The 25,135-nt window shown below is 37.1% G+C and overlaps 5 protein-coding genes across 5 annotated transcripts; 3 read left to right on the forward strand and 2 right to left on the reverse strand.

Annotated features, from left to right (window-relative positions):
* Positions 1 to 1,443: 1,443 nt before the first annotated feature.
* Positions 1,444 to 4,698, reverse strand: GCK72_013623 (uncharacterized protein; the record flags this gene model as incomplete). The annotated part of the gene is made up of 6 exons (XM_053729912.1): positions 1,444 to 1,686; positions 1,738 to 1,872; positions 1,923 to 2,072; positions 2,119 to 2,281; positions 2,724 to 2,923; positions 4,687 to 4,698. The coding sequence occupies 6 exons, from the start codon at positions 4,696 to 4,698 to the stop codon at positions 1,444 to 1,446; spliced, it is 903 nt and encodes a 300-aa protein (XP_053584684.1).
* Positions 4,699 to 10,327: 5,629 nt separating this feature from the next.
* GCK72_013624 (uncharacterized protein) lies at positions 10,328 to 12,888 on the forward strand (the record flags this gene model as incomplete). The annotated part of the gene is made up of 10 exons (XM_053729913.1): positions 10,328 to 10,413; positions 10,458 to 10,631; positions 10,679 to 10,790; positions 10,893 to 11,028; positions 11,127 to 11,381; positions 11,475 to 11,573; positions 11,708 to 11,888; positions 12,126 to 12,445; positions 12,492 to 12,663; positions 12,714 to 12,888. 10 exons carry the CDS (start codon positions 10,328 to 10,330, stop codon positions 12,886 to 12,888), a joined length of 1,710 nt encoding a protein of 569 aa, XP_053584685.1.
* Positions 12,889 to 18,557: 5,669 nt separating this feature from the next.
* GCK72_013625 (uncharacterized protein) lies at positions 18,558 to 20,268 on the forward strand (the record flags this gene model as incomplete). Its single annotated transcript, XM_053729914.1, has 5 exons — positions 18,558 to 18,600; positions 19,292 to 19,477; positions 19,587 to 19,768; positions 19,890 to 20,093; positions 20,146 to 20,268. 5 exons carry the CDS (start codon positions 18,558 to 18,560, stop codon positions 20,266 to 20,268), a joined length of 738 nt encoding a protein of 245 aa, XP_053584686.1.
* Positions 20,269 to 21,002: 734 nt separating this feature from the next.
* Positions 21,003 to 22,727, forward strand: GCK72_013626 (uncharacterized protein; the record flags this gene model as incomplete). The annotated part of the gene is made up of 9 exons (XM_003089892.2): positions 21,003 to 21,059; positions 21,108 to 21,230; positions 21,278 to 21,465; positions 21,516 to 21,730; positions 21,837 to 22,054; positions 22,150 to 22,235; positions 22,285 to 22,475; positions 22,520 to 22,605; positions 22,659 to 22,727. The coding sequence occupies 9 exons, from the start codon at positions 21,003 to 21,005 to the stop codon at positions 22,725 to 22,727; spliced, it is 1,233 nt and encodes a 410-aa protein (XP_003089940.2).
* Positions 22,728 to 22,979: 252 nt separating this feature from the next.
* On the reverse strand, positions 22,980 to 24,261 carry GCK72_013627 (uncharacterized protein; the record flags this gene model as incomplete). Its single annotated transcript, XM_053729915.1, has 6 exons — positions 22,980 to 23,183; positions 23,229 to 23,347; positions 23,392 to 23,618; positions 23,680 to 23,812; positions 23,865 to 24,093; positions 24,172 to 24,261. The coding sequence occupies 6 exons, from the start codon at positions 24,259 to 24,261 to the stop codon at positions 22,980 to 22,982; spliced, it is 1,002 nt and encodes a 333-aa protein (XP_053584687.1).
* Between the last annotated feature and the right edge of the window lie 874 nt (positions 24,262 to 25,135).

The following is a 25,135-nucleotide window of genomic DNA, read 5'->3' on the forward strand; positions in this document are numbered from 1 at the left end:
CTACCAGGTCTGTAGCCTCGTGAGGGCTTGATCCGGTCTCCTGTATAATTTTATGATTTATATTCCCAGTCAATAAATAAATTAAATTGAAAAAAATATGTCAGTGCAAGTGAGTTTGTTGAAATAAATCAGCATTTCCTGACAATGAATGTTGATGAGTGCATCAGATGTTACCCATCTTCCATCCAACATTTTCACAAATTCATCAATGTTCAACTGGAAAAAGAAAATTGTTCATATTGAAGAAGAAGAAGAAGAAGTTGCTTATTACCGGATTTTCAAGATTTTGTGAATTCTAATCCACAAGAGAAGCTGAGGGAGGTCATATATATATTCATCCAGAAAGGTATCAATTCTCTTTAAACTTACTGTATTTAAACCATTCGACCACTTAGCCTACTGTCATCAAACGATCGACTCGACCCGTCTTGCTGATGTCGATCCGATATGATTAAATCGAAATCTGAATCGTTCTTCAGTTTTAGGCGCAATTTATATTCAAGCCATTCTGAAAAAAAAATACAATTATGAATCGAGTGTATTTATCTACAGTACCATTCAGAAGGTTATAAACTTTTGATTTTTCGGCCATAACGTTTTTCAAATTGGTCGGATTGACCTGAACCTTCGAGAAAACATTTATTGTAGAGTTTTCGTTATATTTAATAAACATTCTGGGTGAAAAAAACATGTTTTACAAGTTTTGTAAATTTTCGAAAATCACGAAAATTCGAGGAATCGCATATTTTTATTTACTTGACCGGTGTATCAAAAATAGAGTGTGCAATTAATGTTTATGATTAATTTTTAATAAAAAATGTCTTTATTTTCATTTTTTGATTACTGGACCCCTATTCTTGACTTGATGCCCATATCTCCCGGTCTGCCAAAGTTTGGTAGTACTAATATGTGGAGTTTTGAACTACAAACATCTGTAAAACTTGTATTTTTGTAGAAAATAGTATCGAAGTATGCCCAAGTTTCAACACAGAAGTTTGTATTCATAATGTAACGGAAAGCGATCCTTTTATCGACAAAGAAATGCAGTTCCAGTAGAATTGGGAGATACTAATTCTGAAGAACTAAATGCATAAAGTTTTGAAAACTGCAGGCTACTAAATAAAATTATAGAGACATTTTTTGTCGTTCGGAAAATCAAATGTAACTGAAATACATATCATTGATACCGCCTGGTTACATTGCATTTTTACGATCATCTAGTTACTGTAGTGCTGTAAAATCGATGCCAATGGAGGTCTTTTCACAAACTATGTATCTGAAATTCCGATCGAAACGAAAATTGAAGATGTTGCTTAGGTTTTCGCATTTCATTTGTTTTTTAAAGCAATACTCAGCAATAGATACCCATTTTTCATTATTTTCCGCATTGGCACATGAAAATCAGGAATAAGTGAGAAAAGAGTCTTCAAAATATATATCACATCATCCAACCAACGACGTATTCAGAAGAACAGCCGAAAGTTGTGGAGGAGATTGTTGTGGAAGGAGAAGTGATTGAGGTGGAATTGTCTTTGATTGATTATGTGCAAATGGATGAGCTCGATCATCTGGAGAAAGGGATCCAAGGACGACGACGAGGCAGAGGAAAAGGACAAAGGCAAGCCAGACGAGTAGTAGACACAGCTTTTTGTGACGACAGAGACATTCTTTGCACATTTTGGATTTCTGAAATACATTGAAAAGTAAGTCTCTAAAATATGATTGTAACAATCTTACCTCATAAGTGATTGCTGGCAGACTGTATCGATAGATTGACACCCTTTCAGATGATAAGTGTCTCCATTTTACTCTCCTCACACGACTGTCGTTTTTCAGATGATTCTCCAATGTTTTTATTGATATCACAGTGATCTGGAAAGTGATAACAGTTAGTTATGCTCCCTAACTCTATTGACAATTACCTTGTTAACCTCGGAATCTTTTACCCATAAAAAGTACATGTGCTCCTCTCGAGGAGTCGAATCCAAATATTTCTTGATTTGTGTCAGCTTTTTCTCTCCTAGAGATGAGATGAAGACGTCGGCTTGAGCACCAACTGGTTGTTCGCATATCTGAATATTCAATTATAAAAATGTGTAATTCATAAGAGTATCTTACTGTAGATGGTCCAGGTTCATCTCCATAGATTGAGAATATTGATGGGGATGGAGATACGGGTCGTCCCTCTTCCATCTCCATATCTTTCCTTGATTCATCTTCATTCGTACTCAAAGCAGCGTATCCGAATGTGATTGTGTCCGGCTTCTCTTCTTTTCGTTCTCTGAAAATAAACGAAATTAGAAGAAACATTTCAGTTTTTCTCGTATTGATTAGTTTGGGTCATTAATACTCAAATGTTTATACACAAAAATGTTACATAAACTCAATTCCCAACCCCGTTGTGCAAACTTTTTTTTCTCTCTGTGATATTCTCGGGTTTTCTTCCGATTTTTATCGAATAATTGATCCCAATTACCGCTTTATTCACTTGAACAAACATCTAACGGCGCCGTACAAATTGTTTGATTTGATTCCGACGCCTTCCATTACATTTTACCCACTCTTTCTCTCTCTTTCTCGCCACTTCGTCCCCCCCAAGAGAGATTGTCAAAACATGTTTTTACATGAAATTAAATGTTTTTTCTTGCTCCGTTCCTCTCTGCGTCTCTTGCTCTCACACACTATTTCTCTGAGCCTTTTTGCAGATTTTAGTTCCAACCCACCTGAAGCTTTCATATGGTCTGATTGTAACTCGTCGTTCTTGTTTTGTTGGCATATGGACAAGACTGAATCTTTTGGATTTCAGAGCTGACTCGACTGGAGTAGCTCCTTCTGATAGTTTTGGAACTGGAAGAGGTTTTACCGATGATTTAGAAGTCGGGATAGACGCCGACGTGGCTCGACGCTCCATTATTTCGGGCATCTGAAAATTTGAAATTTTAATTGAAATCTTATGAAGAAATTTAAGAGAAAAGTTTGAAAGCAAATGTATGTCCTCACAATTTTATACGGCGAAAACTAAAAAGCTAAAGAAAGCGCATTACTATCCTGCCACGAAAACAGAAGTTCTCAAATCAGATCTTTGAAAAAAAACTGTTTTCTCTTTCAATCCACTTGTGAATTCCCAGACCCAGACACACCCACAGAACCTGGTATTCAGACGAAGATGAGAATAAAGTACAGTGGTAAATGTCAGAAAGCTAATCAGTGAGTCTTCAGAGAGAAATAACAAGAAATGTGCCACTTGACAACCCGTAATTTGTGAAATCTGTTTTTGAAGTTGGGAAAGAAATTTGAAAGTGACGTGAGCTCCAAGGGAAAGGTCTGGTGCCAGTGGGATATTGGAATGAAGCGAAGAAAGAAGAGAAGGCTACTGGAAATGAAGTGTGGAACTTGGTAATACGGTCGATCGAGTCCAACAGTATAAATTTAGACATTTAAAAATATTGCAAAGATTTCAAAAATCTAATTTAAGAAAATAGGCCAACGAGCAGAAACAATGATTTTCTAATGCCGGAAACTGTTTCATATCCCTGCTAAAACCAATTGGAAAAACGATGATATTGATTGTTGAATTTGCCCGTACATACTCTCACCCTCAGTTTATAAATCAGATATAAATAAATCAATGTTCTCAGGTTAACGATTGGAACTATTCAGTCGATGTTCTCTTTGCTTTTACTTCCCTCGAGTATTTACTGTTTTTCCTGCCGAATTCTCAGAAATCTATTATCTTCTTCCACATGAATTCTGAGAATTCTCAGTACGACACCTATTATTTATTTCCAAATTTCAAAAATAAACAAATCGAACACACGGAAACACAAAACAAACATCGAATGATGATGAGGAAGAGAACTAAAAATGTGAAGTAGAGACAGTCTGATGTCTTGTGATTCGATTAAATACACTCTTTCTTTTCTTCAAAGTTCAAGAGGGTTATTCAATTTTTAGAAAATGGTATTGGTATAAAGTAAAATGGGGAGAATCACATAAATGAGAGTCAGGAGATTGACAACTTCTGAATACTGACGTCTTTTACAGAAGCTATGTCAGATGTTCTCCTTGTGATTGGGGAATTGGTTATAACTATTTAGTCAGTTGGGAAAAGACTAATGAAGCGAACTTAATACTCTAGAAGTTAAGGATTAAAACCAGACATCATCTGTACAAGATTCTGGCGTCAGTGGATTCTGAAAAGTTTCACGTTCAAAATAATTCTAGATTCCTTCATTTTCCTAGATTTGCTTTTTTCAGAAAAGAGAAAACGATTGAAAATATTATTTCTCATCTCTTTTTCTGGTTTTCTGCAAATGAAAGGTAGTCTTCCAATTATTTTTTCAAACGAACGGAGAAAGAGAAAAACTGAAAAACAAACAATTCCAGAGCCAAGACAATGTCAATGTTTTTAGTAATTAGAAAACGGAAGGACAGGGAAAAACGGAGAAAGGCAAAGATAGAGAAATTGGAAAATTGGTGAACGAAGAACAGTGAGAAATTCCTGGAAATAGGAACAAGTAAAGAAGAACAAAAACCATCGAAATAGAAAAAAAACCGGATGAAAAACGGAAGAATCTAGAAGCATTTTGGGTGAAAATATGAGTCCAGACGACAAGGAGCCGCCTCGGCAAAAAGAGAAAAGGAAGCAGAAATTTCTCAAATTTCAGCTCGATTTCTATTTCTAACCTCTTCATGCATATTCTTACGGAAAGAAGAAGAAGAAAAAGAAGGCGGAGAGAAGGACAACATTCAGACAGATTGGGTGTCGAATACGAACGAAATGAGCATTTGGAAGGAGAAGAAGGAGAGGATGGCAGCTGACGGGAAGACAGGCGGTGTCAAAATGAACTCTTCTGATTAATTGCCGTGTTTTTGAGTTTTGATATCGGAAGTGACGTTTAACAATGGCTCTATTTATTGGGGAAAGAAATATGGATGTTCCATGTTCCATCAAAATTGATACCGAAAATAGAGAATAGGCATGCCAATGAAATGGTTCAATGTTGTCTTTTTTTCAGTTCTCATAATGCATGCATGGAAAGAACAGAGCACGAACTGTTATCATAGAAAACTCTTGAGTATCCACTAATTCACAAAACAGGAACTATTTTTCATGAGAAAAAAGAATCGAAATTTCCCAGTGGATTGAATATTACTTCTGGGTTCTTCAGAGTCCGAACATTGCACTCACAAGCCAGTTTTCAAGCTTGGTATTACAATAGAACTTCACACAACATTGGGCATCCCGAACCTTATTTAACCTAATAATAATAGGGAAACAAGAAATCTTGAATATTTAAAAAGTTCTATTACAATTTAATCAATATAGACCAAAAAGAGACGCTCTTCTTTCAGTTGGCAACCAACTTGTCCACTATCTCAAGACAGTTTTAAGTTATTAACACTGAAAGTCTTATAAATCAGAAATTGTTTTTATAACTTGTTTTATCCAGTTTGCCTGACTCCTTCTCTCTGTAGAAGGCTTTTACAGAAAAATGCTAACAACGAATACGAGGTTTCAGGTTAGTTCTGAATCAATAGAGGCTAACAGAATCATGGCGCTTCATTCAATTATTTCCATACAACGAATTCAGCCGTTGTATCACATTTCACTAAAAGTAACAACTGAATGAACCCTCATTGAAACAGTGTTCCTTCGGAATTGTTCCCACCGATAACCTAGGTAAAATAAAAATTGAAAAGTGGTTTTGAGAATATCCAAAAGAGAAAAGAATTGGAAAATTGGGAATTATTCATGAGACTTTTTTCTCTTTTCTCTTCTTTTTTCCCGAACGGAAAGCTTCCACACAATGCCATTTGTCATGCTCCAGATGTTCCCGAAGAAGGGGAAAAATAAGAAAAATATAAGAGAAAATGGCGGTCAACAATCTAAATTTAAAAAAAAGGAGGAGGTGCTCTTCCCTTTTCTCTATAGAATTTTAATTTCAGTTTCATTTATTTTCTTATTTTCTTATTTTTACTTGAACCGAAAGTTAGTAGGTCCCGTTGGAAATTGTCGAAGAGAGAAGGGAAATTTTAAGAAAAGTAATCTGAGGTTTTTGGTTTTTTGGTAAAAGAGAAGGGAAGGAAAACATGTAATTTTGAATTAGAAAGGTTATAATTTCCCGTTTAGATTTCTCAGAAAACAAGAAGGTACAGTAGGAAAGATTTATGGTCACTTCAGAAATTGGATGGAATTGGAAAGTCAAATTGGTTTCACTGATCTTTTGAAGTGAATGAGTCCAAAATAGATGTGATGATTTATTTTTTCGCTTTGATATTCCGGTCGGTATATCAAAAATCAAAATCATTATTATCGAGCTTGTCTAGAGCAGCCAGAATTGGCCCGGATTACTAAAATGCCAAACGCTATCGGAGATGTTAACAAACGAAAAATATCAGACTAAAAAGGAAATATCCGAAAAACTTGCACTGATCCGCCTTAAAACTAATTCGGAAGTAGGGGAGGAAGCAGACTTGTCTTCTTCCTCTTCTCACCTCATCCCGAAATAATTTCAGTCTCATCTTCACTTCCCTAACTCTCTCATTTTCTCTCTTCTCACTTCCCTTTCCTTTTTCGTTTTAATTAAAGAAACAAGACGATTTAGAGAAGACATCTGGATACACGAAAATCAGAAGTATGCAAAGAAAAAGAAGAAGACGTTGCGGAATGGAAACAAGAAGAAGAAGAAGTAAAGAGAAGGAGAAGATCAAGTGAAGGATACGTCGTCGACTGAATAAGAAGTGGAGAACAGGAAATGAAGGAAATGCGCACTTTGAGCTCCAGCTCTTTTGAGACATTTTGAAGGGAACAACGATCTATACGGGAAGGAGAAAACGGAAGAAAAGTGATTTCTGTCACATGAACACTTTTAAAGAACACGACCCGATCAGGCCAACATAACAAAATACTAGTACAACATTTCAAGATAAACATAGCGTAACTCCACTTGGGTTCCAAGTTTTCAAACGTTTTGAGTTTTGTCTGAAACTGTAATTTTAGGAACAAAAATATTTTGAAAAGTGCCAGAATGGCATTTCTCTCCCAGTCACTTTGATTATTGAAAGTCCAAAATAACAAGTTTTTTTTGAAGAACTATTGGTAGTTTCTGATCACCTGGGTGTCCCTTTCCGAAATCAAAAAAGATAAAAACAATAAACTTCCGGACAGAAACGCCCCAATGACACATCTCTCTGTACTTTGTGTCACTGGGATCAAGAGAAAAAAGAAATGAAATTCTGATTGAAATGAGACTACGAATAGATATTTACTACGAACTCAGCACATTTCTTTCTCACATTGTATGATCAAGAATAGAATTCCCGACGGAGAATTCTCTCACTACGAATCACAAATTCGAATGAATGAAATCTCTCTCCAGAATTGGAACGACGACGGCGTCGGCGACGCCGGAAAATATGAAAGAAGGAGAGGAAAAACTGAAAAATAACAAGTAAAGCTTAGATGATAATTGTTTTTGTTGTGGCTTGGAGAGAGAACTCATTTATTCACTTCTTGATGAAAAACTTCCTGGAATTTTTACTCGTGGGAAGATACTATGTCTGGAAATAGGTGGAAACTGATTGATTCGGGAAGAAGATATTTTTGAAATGACGATGTAAAAAGACACAATCGGATACAAATTAGAAGACGGTATGATATCGAGTGCATTGAAAACAAAACTTTACACTACCAGAGCTTTAATGGATAAAAACTGGTGAGAGGAAGTCGAGAAACTGCAAACAATCTTATTGAGTTTGCTTCAAGACGTTTTTGAAACAGTCGCCCTCTTCTAGAATCACAAAAAAATGTAAAAAAGTCATGATTATTTTCAACCTTCTGCGCGAAATCGGACCACCTAATGGAGTTCCGGAAGTCACGAGCATATTTTTTTGAATACTGTAATTTTGGCTATAGAGCTTGGAAAAATGTTTCGATTTCAGATTGTTCACATCAAAACTGTCATCAAATACAAAATGGTCTGAGCGATGAGCGTTTCAAAATGTTCACCGTATCCTTCCTCATTTCGTGACAAATAAAACTCATACACTCTGAAAATAGCCAAATTTCCCACAATCCCCCAAACAGAAATATGAATAACAAGAAGGAATAAAAAACGAGACATTTGTCGAATGACGTGTTAAAGAGAGAGCAGGTGTTTCAGTCCCACAACGAATCGACTCACCGCGCATGATTTTTTATTGAATTTGCGAACGTAAGCGACGGATTGAAAAGCTTTTTGAGTAGACACGGTGATTCAAGGTTTTCAGAATTTTTCAGATTTCCAGACAAGGAGGAAAACTAGAAGGTGGAGAAAAAGTTAATTTCAGAGATGACGGTGGTGAATGTAGTAAGATATAAAAAGGTGGGGGAGGGAATGGGCTGTTTTTGTGGATACAAAATGATGAAATAACAAACGATGAGAAATCTTTGAGAGCTAATTATAGAGTAGATTGAGAAAAAATACGAGTAAGAGAAGGGGAAAGAAGAGGAGGAGGAGGAGAATTAATTATCATTGAAATCTAAAATCTGAAAGTGCATCTGAATTGAATTGATCATTGAAACCTATGTTTTATTCTTTTTAATTATTAATTTTTTAGAAAAAGAATAGGTTCTGAGCGATTAGAATATTCATAAGAGACATAATTGAAACGGAACTTTAAAATTTTAAAATTGATTGGAAGTTTCCAGAATAATGGGAAGAGAATGACAAATTGCAAAAGAGAAAGAAAACTCATGTTGTCAGGCAACTAAGAAATGGAAAGATTAATAAAAACGAGAAGTAGTGATAATTTGATTTCATTTCTTTTCCCGTGTGGAGATGGAGATGGAGAAGGAAAAAGAGAACCGGAACTAGTCTCGTGAATCTGAACTATTTTCGAAATGTCATCTGGAAACTTGTGAAGTTTTTTGAGAGAAACGTTTTGAAAAAAATGAGGCACCTCGTAGATTTGGATTGGAATCATCCTTTTATAGAATCAGTTGACAACTCTATTGGTTACGGTTTTCTATTGGTGAGTCAAGAATTTAAGCTTCATCATACCGTCCTCCTTAGGACAACTTTAGTTATTGGAAAATTCGAAGATAGTAACAGCAATAAAGTTTTCCAGAAAGCTGTTTGCACGTTCTAAACAACATCGACATTGCTCAAAATTCCTAAACATACTCTTGTTGAAACAGAAGATTTTTTTTGCAGATTCTTCTCAGAAAAAAAGAGTTTTCAATGTGACCAGAAAATCAGCAACTTGAAGAAAGAAAAAGAAGAAGGATGTCGAACATAAATAGAACATTTTGTTCCAAATAGGATCAAATTGAGCATCTCTTTTCCTCAAAACATAAGATAAAAAAGAGACTCGTTGATGAGAAAAAGAAAGGAAAAGTGCCGAAAAAAGTGCCTCGTCGCTTTTGCCGTTTTCCCTCTTCTATGGGGCAGTGCTAACGAGTTAGGGACGAATACGACAAATGCGATTTGAGCTCTCCTTCGTCCGCTCTGCGTCCGCTCCGATGCTCTCTTCATCTCTCTTCTTCTTCTTTTCGGGTCCCTTGAAAAAACGAAGGGCAGTTTAGAAAAGAGATGATGAACGGGAATGGGATGGAAATAAAGAAAAAAACTAGGTGAAGAGAGAAGAGAGGAAGTAAAATGATGGAGGAAAGAAAATTAGCATAGAAGAAATGGAAGAAATGGAAGAAGACGACAGAGCAGAAGATGGCGACAGGAAAAAACTTGGAGGAATGCACGGATTAGTTTTATGGGTTTTGAAGTTTGGTGGTGGGGGAGAGAAGTGGTTGGAAGAAAGTTCGGAACAAAAGTTCCGATTTGAACAAGTCAAAAGAAGAACACGGAAGCGGAAAACCTAAAAAAGACTAGATCGAGCAGCGTCTAGATCAGAAATGATACAACTGGGAATGGGTACGAGCCAGAACGAACTGAATGACGATGAACATATTTTATAGCCATCAGTACTAGTGGTTCTGATTCGTACTATTTCTGACCCGTTCAGTACTTATTTTGAGTGGCACCAATGGAAGACGGAAGTGAAATGAACAAAGGAAAAGTCATATTATCATAAGCTGACGTCACGAACGTCAAGAAATTTCATCCGGATGATCCGGCCTCTTGCCTAAAAAAAGAGAACGTTTTCTGGTCATTGATATTTCACAAATCTTGTTCATGGTTCACGCGGTCATTGCTAAAAAGTTTTCAGAAAAAAATTCTGCGCCACGTGTTCAAATAATTGCCACTTTAAAAAGTGTCTTTCCGTGTCCTTCCACAATCCACGTCTTAAATTTCTGCTGTAAAAACGATGTTCCGTCATTCTTTCCCTAATGAAACGAGGAGCTCTTTCGACGATCGAGGAGAGAACAGAAACTACTTCTGGAGCAACTTCAACGACTTCTAACACTTCGAATAGGTGAGATCAAACGAGGATAACTTCACCAAATCAAAAATTTCCAGCGGTACCAAAATGGAGACGAAAATGCAGATCGCATGCCGTGCTGCCCAACAGGGAGAGATTCAAACTGTACGATTTCTTCTAAATGGCCATGTCTCTGCAGATGAGCTGGATCAGGAGGGATGTGGTCTCCTTCATTGGGCAGCTATCAATGATAAAGTGGATATTATTGAACTGTTAGTGATGTTTTATAAACAAAATTCGGGTATTTTAATAATTTTAGTCTTCTTTCCCATCACGCCAATGTCAATCTCATCGGAGGAAACTTGAAGTCGACACCTCTTCATTGGGCTTGCTACAATTCTCATACGAAAGCTGTCATTTCTCTAATCAAAGTAATCTTCTTTTTCTGTTTCACATCCATTTTTTAGTTATTGAATTTTCTCAAAAATCAGTTTGCCAAGGGAAGTTTAGGTTAAATCCGTGTTTTTATTCAGAACGGTGCGAATCCAACAATTCGGAATATCAACGGAGAAACTCCACTTCATATTGCCGCAAATACTGGAAACTTCACTAATGTCGCATATCTACTCGTAAAATGTGAACATATCAAAGATTGGAGAGACAACTTGGGTCAGTTTTCAAAATATTTCATTTTCATGTGTTTTAGGAAAGTACAAGTATTGTTAGTACAGTTATTAATTCATTGAAACAGTAATGTAATATTCCAGGTCGATCTGCTCTCATGAATTCCGCTGCCCACAGTTTCGGACTGTTTCCAATTCGAATTTTCACAAAAGTAGATGCATATCTAGATTTCGCGAGTGATGATACTGGCGACACGGCTCTCCACACGTCAATGGCTCGACAGAATATGTCAGGAGCTGTCGAATTGATTTGTGCTGGAGCAGATGAGACGAAAAAGAACAAAGATGGAAAGACGCCGTACGATATGGTGAATGAAAAGTTCGGAAAGCATGTCAGAGGTTTGATTTTTTTTCGGTTTCACCATCTAGACAAAGTGCTGATTCTGGTTTTCAATTATTCGTCACAATAAATCATAGATTTTTATATTTCAGAACACGTGAAAACTAGGAATATTCGTGAAAATGGAACGACTTTTGAGAAGATGACGTCACGATGGTTTCTCATGCAACTTTTCACTGCTTCGATTACAGGTTAATAATTTAATATCATGTACACTGTACCAGTACAAAGGAGAGAGACTTTACCAGATAGTTACTCACATAGAGAAAACTTGTAAACTGTCTGAAACAGTAACTTCATTCTCCAATTGAACACTTCTTTTCAGGAATCTTGATAGTCGGGGGTCTCGGACTCTTCTATTTGACCAACTTTTGGGTTGTTCTATCCGCTTTGGTCGTCTCTGTTCCACTGACATTTTTCTTCCTTCGAAAGAAAGAAATGGATCATTTCGGGTACCTTCCAGTCACTTATATCTGTTGGATGGGAATGGCTGAACTCGCATTGTTGTGAGTTTTCTGATGATTTTGAATACTGTTTCATCTGGAATTCTTGTTGCCGTTGTCGCCAATCAGCCCCGTTATGTACTCAAATTAACTTAACTTTCAGAATATTCGATTCGGATGGTTTCATCCACTGGTCACTTTTGATGGTGATGTGTACGATTTGGGTTATTTCTGCCTCTTTTTATTGGCTGTATGCATTTCTACACAACTACAACTCTTCTTCATTTTTTTCAATTTCAGTCTGATTCTCACTGATCCTGGAGTCATGCCTCGATCCACCAATCCATTCAAAGATTTCATAGAGCAATTGGAAACGAAACATCTCGAAAGATATTGTTTTACGTGTTGGATTCCGAAGACTTCTTTTTCTCATCATTGCTCTCAGTGTGATAAATGTGTCGATGGATTCGATCACCACTGTCCGTGGATTCACAAGTGTGTTTATCGGAAGAATCTTCGCTTCTTTGTTCTTTTCTGTCTGACCAACTTTGTATTCGATGTCATCTATGTTCCAGTTTTGGTCTATATGATTTTCATTTCTTGGAGTAGTGTTGGGTTTGGTGAGTTCTCAAATCAGAAGGCACTAGGATGACGATTACTTTTCAGAGCAAACTTTGAATGATCATGGAATAATGGTACTCAGTTTATTGTTCTCAGTCCCTCATATCATTGGAGCCGGAGCCATCACTTACACTCAATTCTCACAGATCTCTCGTCATATCACAACTATTGAGATTATTCGGAACACCAGAGCTAAAAGTAGTTCGGATAGTGACAAGTGAGAGTTCCACTGTTTGTCTCAAATTCTAAAAGCCAAAAACTATTCAGAACCACCAGTGCAACCACCTCTTCTCATTACAATCCATGGGAAAATCGTCCAAGTATGAAGGAGAGAATTCGAAATATTTGGAATCTTCTAGCTTTTGATCAGTTTGGAGCAGAAGAAGTATGTGAAACTAATTCAGAGATCGTCTCGTTCGAAACTTCTGAGTCGCATGTCTAATTGTGGATCTCCTTTTTTTGTCTTGTTTTTCCACCGGTTCTAGTATTCCGATTGTCTTTTTTGTCTTGAAAGTATAAGATTGTTTTGATCGCTTTTCGGTCTGCTCTAAAAAAAATTTGCTGTAAGAATCTTGATCGATTTGTTGATCCACATTCTTCGACTTTGTGGATTTTCTCGGTTTCAGGAACTTTTATATAGTGGACAAAGCCTCTCAAATGTATATGATTCCACCGTTCGTAAACTTTATTATGACTCAAATCAAAATACTTGAGGGTAGGTATATCGAGTCGATTCTCAATTGACCATCCAAAATCTCGTAGCCACAAACATCTTTACATGAATTATTTAGATGTAATACGGTTTAATGAAACGCAGAGAAAAGAGCGGCGCTCAAGTGGAAAACGAGTCGAAATTGATACTCATTGAGGAGAAGGACGGGAGCCCTTGTCGGCGAATCTCTTTGTCGAATGTCTGCGTCTCTTCATCTCACACACTATTTCTCTCATTTGCTACGGTTTGCCGCCTTCCGATTTACCACAAAAGAAGGAGAAAAGACAGAATGAATGTGACACATTTCGAAAATGGTTGGGTGACATGATTTGTGGTGTACATCATTTCCATGTCACACCATATCGCGGTTTGCATTTTTCAGTTTTCTCCTCCGTTTCCAAACTATTGTGGGTAAGGGGGGTGCAATGTTTGGTTTTATTGGAACAGCAATTTTTTGTATATGATAACCTCAATAATTTGTCGAAGTGAAATGTTCTGAAAATTGCTCCTCTCGTACGAACTTGTGCAAAAAGTTATCAGATAGGTTGAAGTTTTCAGCCAAAACCTACATGAAAGCTGGAGACATACAGAATCCATTAGTACTTAAATTTTTCGCATAATTTTCTCAACAAAAGAAAATTCAGTAGAATTCCGATTGTAGACCTCCACACTGAAAATATTATAGCAGGGATCAAATTGGTATCAACCAATATCTGAAAAGGTATTCAGAATCTTCACAACGGAAACTTTTCAGCATATATGCTTTACTTGAAACCTCAAAATTACGTGTTCTGGATAGTAATTCGAATCTGTCTTTTAATTCTGTGAATTTCGAATTCTTCTACTGTTCTTCTCAAACTTTATCACAAACAATCACCCAGCCTGATCAGTCATCAACAATTAGTAGTCAACCACTTCAGTCATTAATATCAGAGAAGGGGCTAACGAGAGAGATCGTAAGATAGATTAGCCTTCTTGATTGACACCTTCGAAATTTTCGCGGAGAGCGAAGGTACTTTTGTGAGTGATTGAATGGAAGAAATATGGGAGAACAGGAGACAAGACAGTTTCAATTCAGATTGATGTTGGTCTAATTGGGTCATAAAGACAGTAGGATGAACTGGGTTTAATTCTTGTATTGAGAAGCTTCAAATGAGCATAAATTGATCTGGATGCAGGTTAACAAATATACATGTCTGATCGAAAAATCACCAAAACACGAAGGATAACCCAAACCAAATAACCTCCATAAAACAGTAATATAATTTTTTCATTTCTGGTTACCTTCTATCATAAACGTCAAGAAAAAGCCCACATTATAATTCGATTCAATGAGATTCCATACACCGTTCTTCACCAAGAAAAAAATTTATGATCCCGAATATCGTCCTTCAACTTTTCACTGCCTTCTCATCTTCTCCATCCGTCTCTATCATTGTCATTGATTCCTCTCTTGCCCAAATTTGCAAGGTGATTCGTTTCTATTTCATCACCACTCCTCCTATCATTTCTCTCTTATCTGTTTTTATCTTTTCTCAATCATCTTACTCCTCCTTCTATCTCTCACTCAAGTACTGTCTTCTTTTTCTTCTTCTTTTAGTTGAGTCAACTTTCAAAATATCATTTAGTTTCCGCCCTTTTGATATCAAGAGTATCAGTGAGTCACTTAAGATACCGTTCGTTCTAAAGTGTGTCTATCCAATTAGTGACTAACACTTCCACAAAAAAGTTTATGAGATGATAGAGATGTGGGCATTTCTTACATTTTTCTGTCTTCGGTTTGTAAAGACTTTTCTTAAATATCACAAGATTTTGAATTTGCAAGTTTTAGTGATTCAGAAAGATATATAAATAACTGTTCCTTTTCATATATTATTTTAGTTTTTCTTTTGGGTTCCAGTGATATTTAAGTATTCCTTTACGCGTCCAAATCTGTTTCAAAATGTTATTTTTAAAACATCAGTTGATTTCAAATACTGTTTCAAGTCTACTATTACAACTAATAAAAACACCGCTAGACGCTTACTAAGGATCTAACCTCGGACCTTCCTATCATGTATTCATAATAGCGAAAATCATCCAAAAACTTATTCTCCTCCTTGTTCTATTTCACAATCCAGTTATCCTGTTCATCCTGACATCATCAATGACGTCATCATCATCTTAAAACCATTCCTACTTCTCAATAAAAACAACACACAGTCTCCTCACAATTTCTCCAATTCCTAAAACAACAACTCGCCCTTTCAAAGCTTTTGTTCTTTCTTAAGATTTCATAGATGTTGCCCAAGAGAAGGGGTTGGATACGAAGACAAAGTGTTTTGTGTTTGAGACGGGACATCTAGGAAGGAGCCGAATGAAATGTCATGTTTCCCTTCTTCTCTCCGCCCCTTCATCCATAAAAGTGTGTCTCTCTTCACATCCAGAAAGGTCCCTTCTTTCTCTTCTTTTCCATCCATAACTCTCATTTCTTTCGTCGCCTTCTTGACACTCTCAGCTCACTTGTTGCTTGGTCATCGTAAAAATGGATTGAGGGGAGAAGAAGCAAATATTGAATGTGTTAGTGTGCATGTTGGTCCTTTACTTTTTGTTTATTTTAAGTTTAGTTGAATAACTATGGCATGGTTTTAAACTTTTTCACTATTGTAAAGGAAACTGATATGAAGAAGTTTTGGATCATGAGATCACAAGGTTCTCTTATTTTCGCGATATTTGTACAGTACTTCAGGAAGCTTCGATAAATGTGAATCGAAAAAATTAGCCCAAATTGTGCAGCTCATTCTCTCAATATCATCGGTCAATCTTCCCACTTGTTTTCCCCTCACAAAACTCATTTCTGTAAAACCGAAATGATCAACAAGTATACATTAACAAAGCGGGGGGGAAAGTGTCCTTCAACTTCTTCTATTCCCGACCTATTCATGACGATGATGATGAACCTTCCACACCACTACAGTGCCCTCCGTGAATAGAAGAAGAAAAGGTAAACTAATTGAGATGTACACTTCTTTCTCGCATGTGGACACCCTCTAATTACATGCCTAATTCGGTAGATCTCTCTTTCTCAACACCTGTCCATTTCTCTTCGTCTCTACCTCTTTTCTTATTGTTTTCTTAAATCTCGGAAAGAAGAAAAACGTTAGAATCATAAAAATCCAATAATCGTTAAAATGATTTCTCTTCTTGTTCCGTTTCTAGAATGTCCACTTCGAAATCGATTCGAAAAAGTGAAAATTGTAGGGTGTTGGTGCAAAGAAAACGAAAACGATTTTCTGTTTTCTCATATATTTTTCCAGCTGCCAATGCTCGAAATCTCTTCATTTCCCATTGTATTTCCCTCATTTTGGATTCTGATTTCCTATTGGTTTGTGTCATTTCCCACACTCACCTTTTGTTCATCTATTCTATTTATGTTAATCCCGGTTGTCGATTCATTTTCTAGTAAGTATAGCATTTCATAATAATCTTTTTGGTGACCAGGTGATGACTAGGTCTACCGATTATTTAGTTACTCAAAGTTTGTTGAAGTTGGTCATGATCGTGGAATTCCAACGAGAATCACATATAGCACAGCATATTTTAAGTGATATTGAAACAGTAAAGTTAATGTTTCTCCTCATCCACTTCCATCTCCATCATCCTACCTAACATAACCCCCTCATCAAGCTTCTTGTCAAAAACGCAATATTTCAACCCAATTCCGTCTTTTAGTTGTCCATCGTTTCGTCAATTTCTAATTGAATTTGGAAGAAGGAGCATCTTTTCCCCCATCTTCCGAGACGTTTCTTCTTCGCTCGCATGTCAAGTGAAAACCAATGTCAGGCTCAATTTCCCGCATCTTCTTCTCTTCTCTGTATTTCTCTATTTTCGAAAACTCTTTTGTTTATTCCTATTTTTGGAAAGATATCGATTCACTGAGGGGAAATTAGCGTCATATCGGAAATGAGGAGGACAACTTATCAGTTGTTGAAACAACTCTAGATAACATTTTCGAGATGTCGCTTATTGTTGTCCTCTATATTTTTGCTGAGAGTTCCACGCTGCCTTGATGTGAAATTATAGACTTTGCATGGATTCATGGAAGTTTTGTTACTGAAACAGAATTTTATTGTTTTCACCTGCTGTTAGTCATTTTCAGATGTTAATAAACCGCTCATATAACTTGAAGCTTAAAACTTATGCCCCACGCCCTTGAAAGCAACGTGACGAACGGTGTCAACATCTGGTGTCCATCTGTTGCAAGCATAAGAGATGAGGTCATTGAAGAGAGAATATGAGAAGCAGAAACAACTTTCTTTCCTATTTGCACTTGATTTCACAGCTTCGAGGGAAATATTGTTTTGTTTTCGTGGCAATTAGACTGAACAGGTTTATCTTGAATCTAGACCGCCTAATTCTTCTGTCCCCTATGAATCTCTATGATATTTTATGAGCATTTCGAAACTCTGAATCTTCACCTTTCTGACGATTCAGATGAGTCATCTCAGTTGCTCTCTGGATTCTTCTCAACATACAAATATGTCACCTAACTAACACACCACTTCTCTTCTATCTACCGTTTCCACAAAACATTTCGCAATTCAAAAAATAAAAGAAAAGAAAAAATTGAGTGAGTAAAAGGATGCTCTTCTACTCCTCCCCACCATACAGTACAACACAACAATAGGATGTGTGTTTGTGCTCGCGATTATATTTCTCGCCTCTCTGGAAACCGCGTGGCCCGACGAACCCGAAGAAGTTTCTCACTTTCTAACCTTTCTGGGTCTCTTGATTTCCTATATTGCTTCGGAATTCGATGCTTCTCGATAAATACATGTCGAAAATTGAGAAATCAAAACTCATCGAATTTTATTTGGAGGTTCAAGTGAGTTTTCAATTTTTGTAGTTGTGATTAAAAATGGAGCCTACTGGAAATTCTTGATTCAGAAGACAATTTTGGATCGATTCGATGTTATTTGTTTCGATTCGATGAATTTTTATCACTGTATCACTGTGCTTCCAAAATTTTTTCAGAAAGATTCTGAAATCCTAGTACGTAGTGCTCGAAATCAAACGTTTTCCTAGTTTCACTTAAGAACTGCTTTTGTTTGAGCCAACTCATTTTAACAATTGCTAACTAATATTTAATCCAGAACGTTGTTGAATTTAATAGTTTAATAGTTTTGAGATTCAATTGAAATATAACTGAAGCAGTAACTTTTCTTATTTCAATTGTTACAGTTTTGCTCTTCTCACCGCAACATTTTACACTCTTCGTCTTCTCCTTTCTCCCACTTCTTCTTCTTACTCCCTCCGTGTTTTTTCTATTTCCCTGACAGCTTATCACCCCTATATCTTCTACTTGCTTTTTCATTTTCAGATTTGAATCAATCAATTGTTTCAAACTTCGAAAAGAAATCATGAGTCGTGGCTACTATCGTCCGGAAGAGGAAATCGTACAAGGTATGCGCATGCAACTTCTTCTTCTTCCCCGTTTTGATTGTTTGAGTGTGAAATAGAGACAAAAAGAGAAAAGAGATGACAATGAAACCAAAACTAACAGCCAAAAAAGGGGGCAAAATAGAACGGAAATTTGATCGATTTCATCGTGTGTTTCACTATGCAAATATGGAGAAATATACAGATCGTTTAGTCGCTAAAAGCGTAGAGGGTTACGTCTCGAGTTAGCATATTATCCAAGAAGCTTCAATCCATTTTTAATAGTTTAATTGAGTAATTACGTAAGAATTCTAACCAATATCCGATTATGAATAGTAGTGCATGTTAATCAATACAATTACTGTTTCACATCATACGTCTAAAGTGAGCCGTCTCGTGTTTGATTTGTTTTTCCATGGATCTTTTCATTCTATTGAGCCAAAAAATCTACAAGAAACCCAGAAAACCTTTTCTTTTATGCTCCTTCTAATCCCTTTTTCTATCCTATTCATCTTTCCTATTATCAATTTTTTCAGTGGATATGACAAATGTCTGCTGGGAAAATATTTCCCACTTTTCTGTTTTTTTTTCTGTTTCAGAGTTCTTACAAAAGGACTCCTATTTCCTGATGTTTTCAGTTGTTATGTCCAATTTACGTTTCTATAACTCTTCCCTTTTCCTCTACCATCCCCATGTAAATCATTCCATTCTCTAGCCAAAGTTCTCCACCGTGATCCGGGAATAATCGAGGAGAACTACGCATCGAAGCCACCATCCAGAAGATCGTCTTCTCATACCAATCCGGACAGTTTGATCAATCAAAAGCACGCTCAACCACTTCCATCTCCACTTCACAGTCCTGTCAGAAGTGTTACCGGATTGACAAAATTTGAGTCACCGAGTGAGTTTCACAAATTATTTGTTGACGTGACCCTTTCACGTGGATACTTTTGTTTTCCAACACGACAATAATTCAATATTTTCATTTCAAAAAATGATTCTCCTTCCAGAAATGGCACCCGTCCGCTCGAACTCACGTGGATCTTCCACATCTTCAGAAGACCTCAGCACGCGTTCAGTCTCAGTTTCAGTTCTCAAAGATTCTGGAACAAAAGTAGAGATTATGTTGAAAGCACATGGATTGAAAAAGAAGAAGAGTCTTCTCAATTCCTTCGTCACCGTGTTCAAAAAAGTGAGTATTAACATCTTTGTAATCGCGCTCCACCGTAACTTATAAGAATTGAGTTCGGTGGAGCGAAGTTGTAAAGTGCGTGTAGTGCTGATTTTAATAACTCGACTTCTTCAACATTCAGTGTTTGCAGCCGAGCCAACCATCTCGTCTATTGGCAAATGGAAAATTCACAGAATTCGTGCTCACCGAACACTCGCTTCGATTCCTTCTCGAAGTGAAAACCGACAAAAAGAAGAAGAAGGGAAATGGAAATCGTACGGATACATTCCTCTGCGAAGTTAAGAGATTCCCATCTGATGTCAATCCAGACAGTGCACAGTTTGAAGTGAGTTCTTTCTTTTTTTGAGAGTTGGTAACTTACTTTTCTTATTTTCCAGGTTCTCGAACCAGCATCCGGCGAAGCATTCATCCTCCTCACACTTATCAAAACTGGAAATCTCTCGACAAACTGGAAAGAATTCCTCGATTCCAATGGAACCATTGATGTCACAATGATCTAGATCTGAATTCTCTTTCCTCTCTTTTCTTTTCTTTTCTCTCAAATGTGCATACGGTTGCTACACTGAATTTCAAATCTTAACTCTTAATTGATATTGATCACTTTCCTTTTCTGTTTCACAACATTATTTTGTCATTCCGGAATAAAATAATGAATAATTCAACGATAGGTTGTAAGATAGGAGAAAAAGAAACATAGTGACATTCACAACTCGGTCTGTAAAAGATGGAAATCCAAAAGGAATCAATTTTATAGCTCTCCACAAGTTCAAACATTTCTCCATACAGACAAGGGGAATTGGAAACTGACGATAAGAAATATCTGTTGGAGAAAATGAATATAGAATAAGAGACGCTTCACTGAAGTTTCCAGTTTCGAAAGAAATAATTGTCAAAGAAATCAATTAGTGAATAGGGAAACCTGGAACATTATGAATTTTACATACTACATCAATAAAGTTGTTTCAATTTCAAAAAATTTTATACTGCTCCGTCCGTGTGCTCACTGATATGTTTTCTGCAGGCAGTAGATGCATCAATTCCTAATTGAAATGACGTATTTCTATAAAACATTACTTTCTATTAAAAACGAACCATTGATGTTTGTAATCTCTGGAAATCAGAACAGTAAATTTCCACGTTCCGCAAAAACGTGAGAGCACAAATCATGTGTCGAAAACAAAAATTTATTTCTCCAAATAGTATCTCTACTGGGCCAATCGCGAGGGTAAAAAGGATGAATAATATACATAGATTCATACAAAAACGTTTCTATCTTCGCACTCGACATGCGGTAATTGGAAGATTTCGAGTTTTCAATTAGAATACTTTTCGGTTTCAGCATCCATTCGGAATAGTTCTCGACATTGACGGTGTCTTGTTTCGAGGAAGAAATCTTCTGCCACGTGTCAAAGAAGCATTCAGTTTGATTACGGATAAGAAGGGAAACTTTGTGGTGCCTACGGTAATTTTGTCTCTCTTTCATGTTTTTAGGAGCATGAACTCTTTCAGGTATTTCTGACAAATGGAACAAACAGTACAGAGAAGATCAAAGCTGCTCAACTGAGTGAGCAACTTGGATTTCGTATTCCTGCAGATCACGTCTTGATGTCTCATAGTCCATTGAGAATGTTCACTGATCTTCATGATAAACAAGTACTTGTCGTTGGACAGAAAAATGCAACTTCTATTGCCAAAGGGTAAGAATAAAAACTTCTTCCTGGTCTATTTTCCAATGAAATATTTTCAGAGTTGGCTTCAAAAAAGTGACAACAATCGACCACCTTCGCAAGTGGTTCCCTCATTTGGATTGTACTGATTTCTCGAGAAAACACGTTGATCCAAAAGAAACAGAAGCAGCGAGAAAGAGATTCAGACCAATCGAAGCGATTGTGATGCTTGGTGAACCATTGAAATGGGAGACCTCACTTCAGTTGATGTTGGATTGTGTGCTGACTTATGGAAGTGAGTACGATGGAGAGATTTTTCTGAACATTTGAAATTATCTTCTTGATATCATATTCTTGATTTCAAGCTTGAGAACAAGCAACAAAAACACATGAAATTCCAGGAATGGACACAATGGTATTCCCTCTGATCGCCGGTGGCCTCCGTCCTGATCACATCCCGATCGTAGCTTGCAACGTGGATCTCGTATGGATGGCTGATGTGGCATCACAACTTCCACGTATCGGACACGGAGTATTCATTCATGTGTTGGATACTCTCTATGAGAAATTGACTGGACAACATTTGAAATTTACGGCGACTCTTGGAAAACCAACTGAGGTATTGGAGAATTCATTTTACTTTTTCTAAAACATAATGTTGAAAAAAGATGTTTTGAAAATGTATTCTTTTAGGATAATTTCTTTCAATTTCAGGTCAGCTACCTTCATGCGGCCCACCGTATCCAACGTCTGGCAAAAGCGATGAAACTTGGTGATGTCAAATATCTTTATGTGATTGGGTACAGTACATATATTCTTTATTTCTCTCCTAACTTGTATTCGATTCAGGGATAATCCAATGTCTGATGTACTGGGTGCACGTCTTTTCGATCGATATCTCCGTCATGGAGGTGTCGGACGATTTGACCATTTGGATTTGGAGGCATTTGAAGGGAATGATGGTGAGAAACCAAGAGTTCGAACCAGAAATGTCGTCGAAAGATGCATCTCAATTCTTGTGGAGACTGGTGTTCATCAGGGTAACTGATAAACTCAATGTAAATTCAAATCCCGACATTTTCAGAGCATGTTCATATGAATGGAGTAGTAAAGCCGATTTCGGCTCTCATTGATAACCTTTCGAAAGGCGAGCAGCTGCTTCTTAATCAGGTAAAATCAGAAAAATAACATCCTGAATTCTGAAAAAAAAACATGATTTTCAGCCCAACTTTGTTGAATACGACTTGCACGCTGCTATTCGTACAATTTTGAGAAGGGAATGCTATCGTTGAACTGACTGAAATTGTTTGTATCCACGGAAAAGCCTAGTAAAATTGAAAATTACTCTGTATTCATCGTAAATTACCTATGAAGCGGGGATGAGAAATCGGGACGAACGAAGGCAAGAATATGAAAAGACAAAGTTATTTGTGAAAGAGAAAAAAGTCTGGGGGAAAACACACGAAGTTTTGAATACAATTGAACAGACTAGAATATACAAGCACATAGAGAAAAACAGTGGGAAATGTGAAGGGAATATTAATCTACTTTTCAGTCTCCAAATTTGATAAGTAACTAACGGGAAGATGTTGGAATAAAGGATCACGCATTCGCTTCAGTTGATTGCGGAGGTCCTCGACTTCATTCACCAGACGATTGTACCTTTCGATGTCGAAGTTTTGTTTCTGTGCTCGACGGTAGAATTGCTTTGTGTAAACACGTTCACGAGCTGATGGATATTCGAAACTCTGGAAATATTTGTTTACAATTTGAATAATTCGTTGATTTCTGACCTGTTTAGTATACAAGTAGTAGCCGAAAGTGGCACAAACTGTTGAATAGGTAGCAAAATAGGTGACCGGTTCCATAATATCCCAGGAGTACTCCCACCAGGTTAATCTAGCAAAGAGACCTGAAAAAATCAAATTCATATTGAACATTTGTAAATGTACGTACCAGTTTGCACCCCCATCGCAGCGAATCCACCCCACATGACTCGATCCGTGTGTGCTTCACACTCCTGTTCAATCCTTTGTTTCGCTTCGTGCAACGGTGCCAGAAGCGTTTCAGCGTTCTCCAGTTGTAGGAGAAGTTTCTTCTCACGTGACAGTTTGTACTCATCGACACAGAGAGCAGCGTGTAAAGAGGCGACTGTGGCTCGAAGGTCGTCGAGTTGGCGGAGTCTAGAAAAATGGAATTTTTAATTTCAATATTTAAAAGTTATATTTTTATCCGAACACTAACTTATCACTGTCATAAGGCGTCGTTCCCGATTTGGGCACCGACACATTGTAGAATTTATCGTTGAGACGCAAACGAAATGCTCCAAATTGAAGAAGATGCTCGATAGATGTACATGTGGCTAGTTTAACTCCATCTGGAACATGTAACGACGATTATTACAATATTCTATGGCATTCTGAACTTACTAGTTCCGTAGACAGCCACATAATCGATTCCTCTGTCTTCTTGCCGCAAAAAATTACAAAGAGATCCGACTGAGTCACTCAGAGGTCGCATCGTGAATTGACATGGCTCATTTCTGGAAGGAAGTGGAACATCGAGAAGTGGGAGGCCATATTCAAAACGAATAGCCAATTGTTCGGATTCTTCTTGAACTGGAGGAGTACTTGATGAGGCAACTGATGAGGAGAAGGCCTAAAATGGGAAATATTCAGATGGATTTAACGGGGAACTGTTATTTTTTCAATTGAAAACCAACGCTGAAATTCTTACCAATTGCTGTCTATTCCATAATGTATTTCTAAGATTAGCTAGACGCTGCGCAGCGATGAACGACGTCACCAGCCCTCGACCATTCCTCATTTGTGGTTGGTTGATGACCCTGAAATACGAAAACGGAAGTCTCTTCTGACGCTTCAGATTAGTAGTTTAGTCCTTGGTTCTCAACTGTCTTATCATCATGAAAGAACCTGTTTCGGTGTGGAAAATGAATGACGTGGAAAAGAGAATTAGAGAGAAAAAGGCGAAACACGTACAAAAAGTGACACAACACAATGCATTCATTTGGTATGAAATGGTGATGGAGACGGAGAAAAAGGAGAAAGAAGAAACGTTTTTTCCGTTTCGAATTCTAATTATATTCCCTTGGGATGAAATAGGCCATGGCCTGACCAAAGCCATTGAAAAAATGAAACAAAAATCGATGATTTTCGGTTTTCCCTTATTCCTGCTCGGCGCCCACCCAAAAAAGCAAACAGAAGAGCTCCGACATTTCGGAGAGGACGAAACGATGAAAACTTATGATTTTTTGACACCTTTGTTCTTGCAAAATTGAGTTTAACTTTGAAAAACTATTTTTCGAGCCATAAAGCAGTAGGAGTAGTAAAGTCAACAGATCAATCCTAGAGATTCAAAAATTGTAGTTTCGAATCCCAAATTTTGACGAGAAAATAGGATTGAATACAATATAAAATGCAGGTGTTGCGTTTGGCAGAGTAGGTTGATTTATTATTTGTATACACACATTCCCAGTAAGTGAAGAAGAATAGAGAGAGGTGGGGCTGTGAAAACTACTGCAAAAAAAGTGACGGAAGTGGAAAACAAGGGATTTAGAGAGAACGTTATGGGTAATGCAAATGTGGAAAATTTTTCGGTCAAGGAAAAAATATGAGTCGGGAAAACTGCCTTTTGAGGAACGTTTGAGTGAAAGCTGAAAAATGAGTTCAAAATTATGGTT

The sequence above is a fragment of the Caenorhabditis remanei genome, chromosome IV (assembly GCF_010183535.1).
Source record: "Caenorhabditis remanei strain PX506 chromosome IV, whole genome shotgun sequence".
Classification (NCBI taxonomy): domain Eukaryota; kingdom Metazoa; phylum Nematoda; class Chromadorea; order Rhabditida; family Rhabditidae; genus Caenorhabditis; species Caenorhabditis remanei.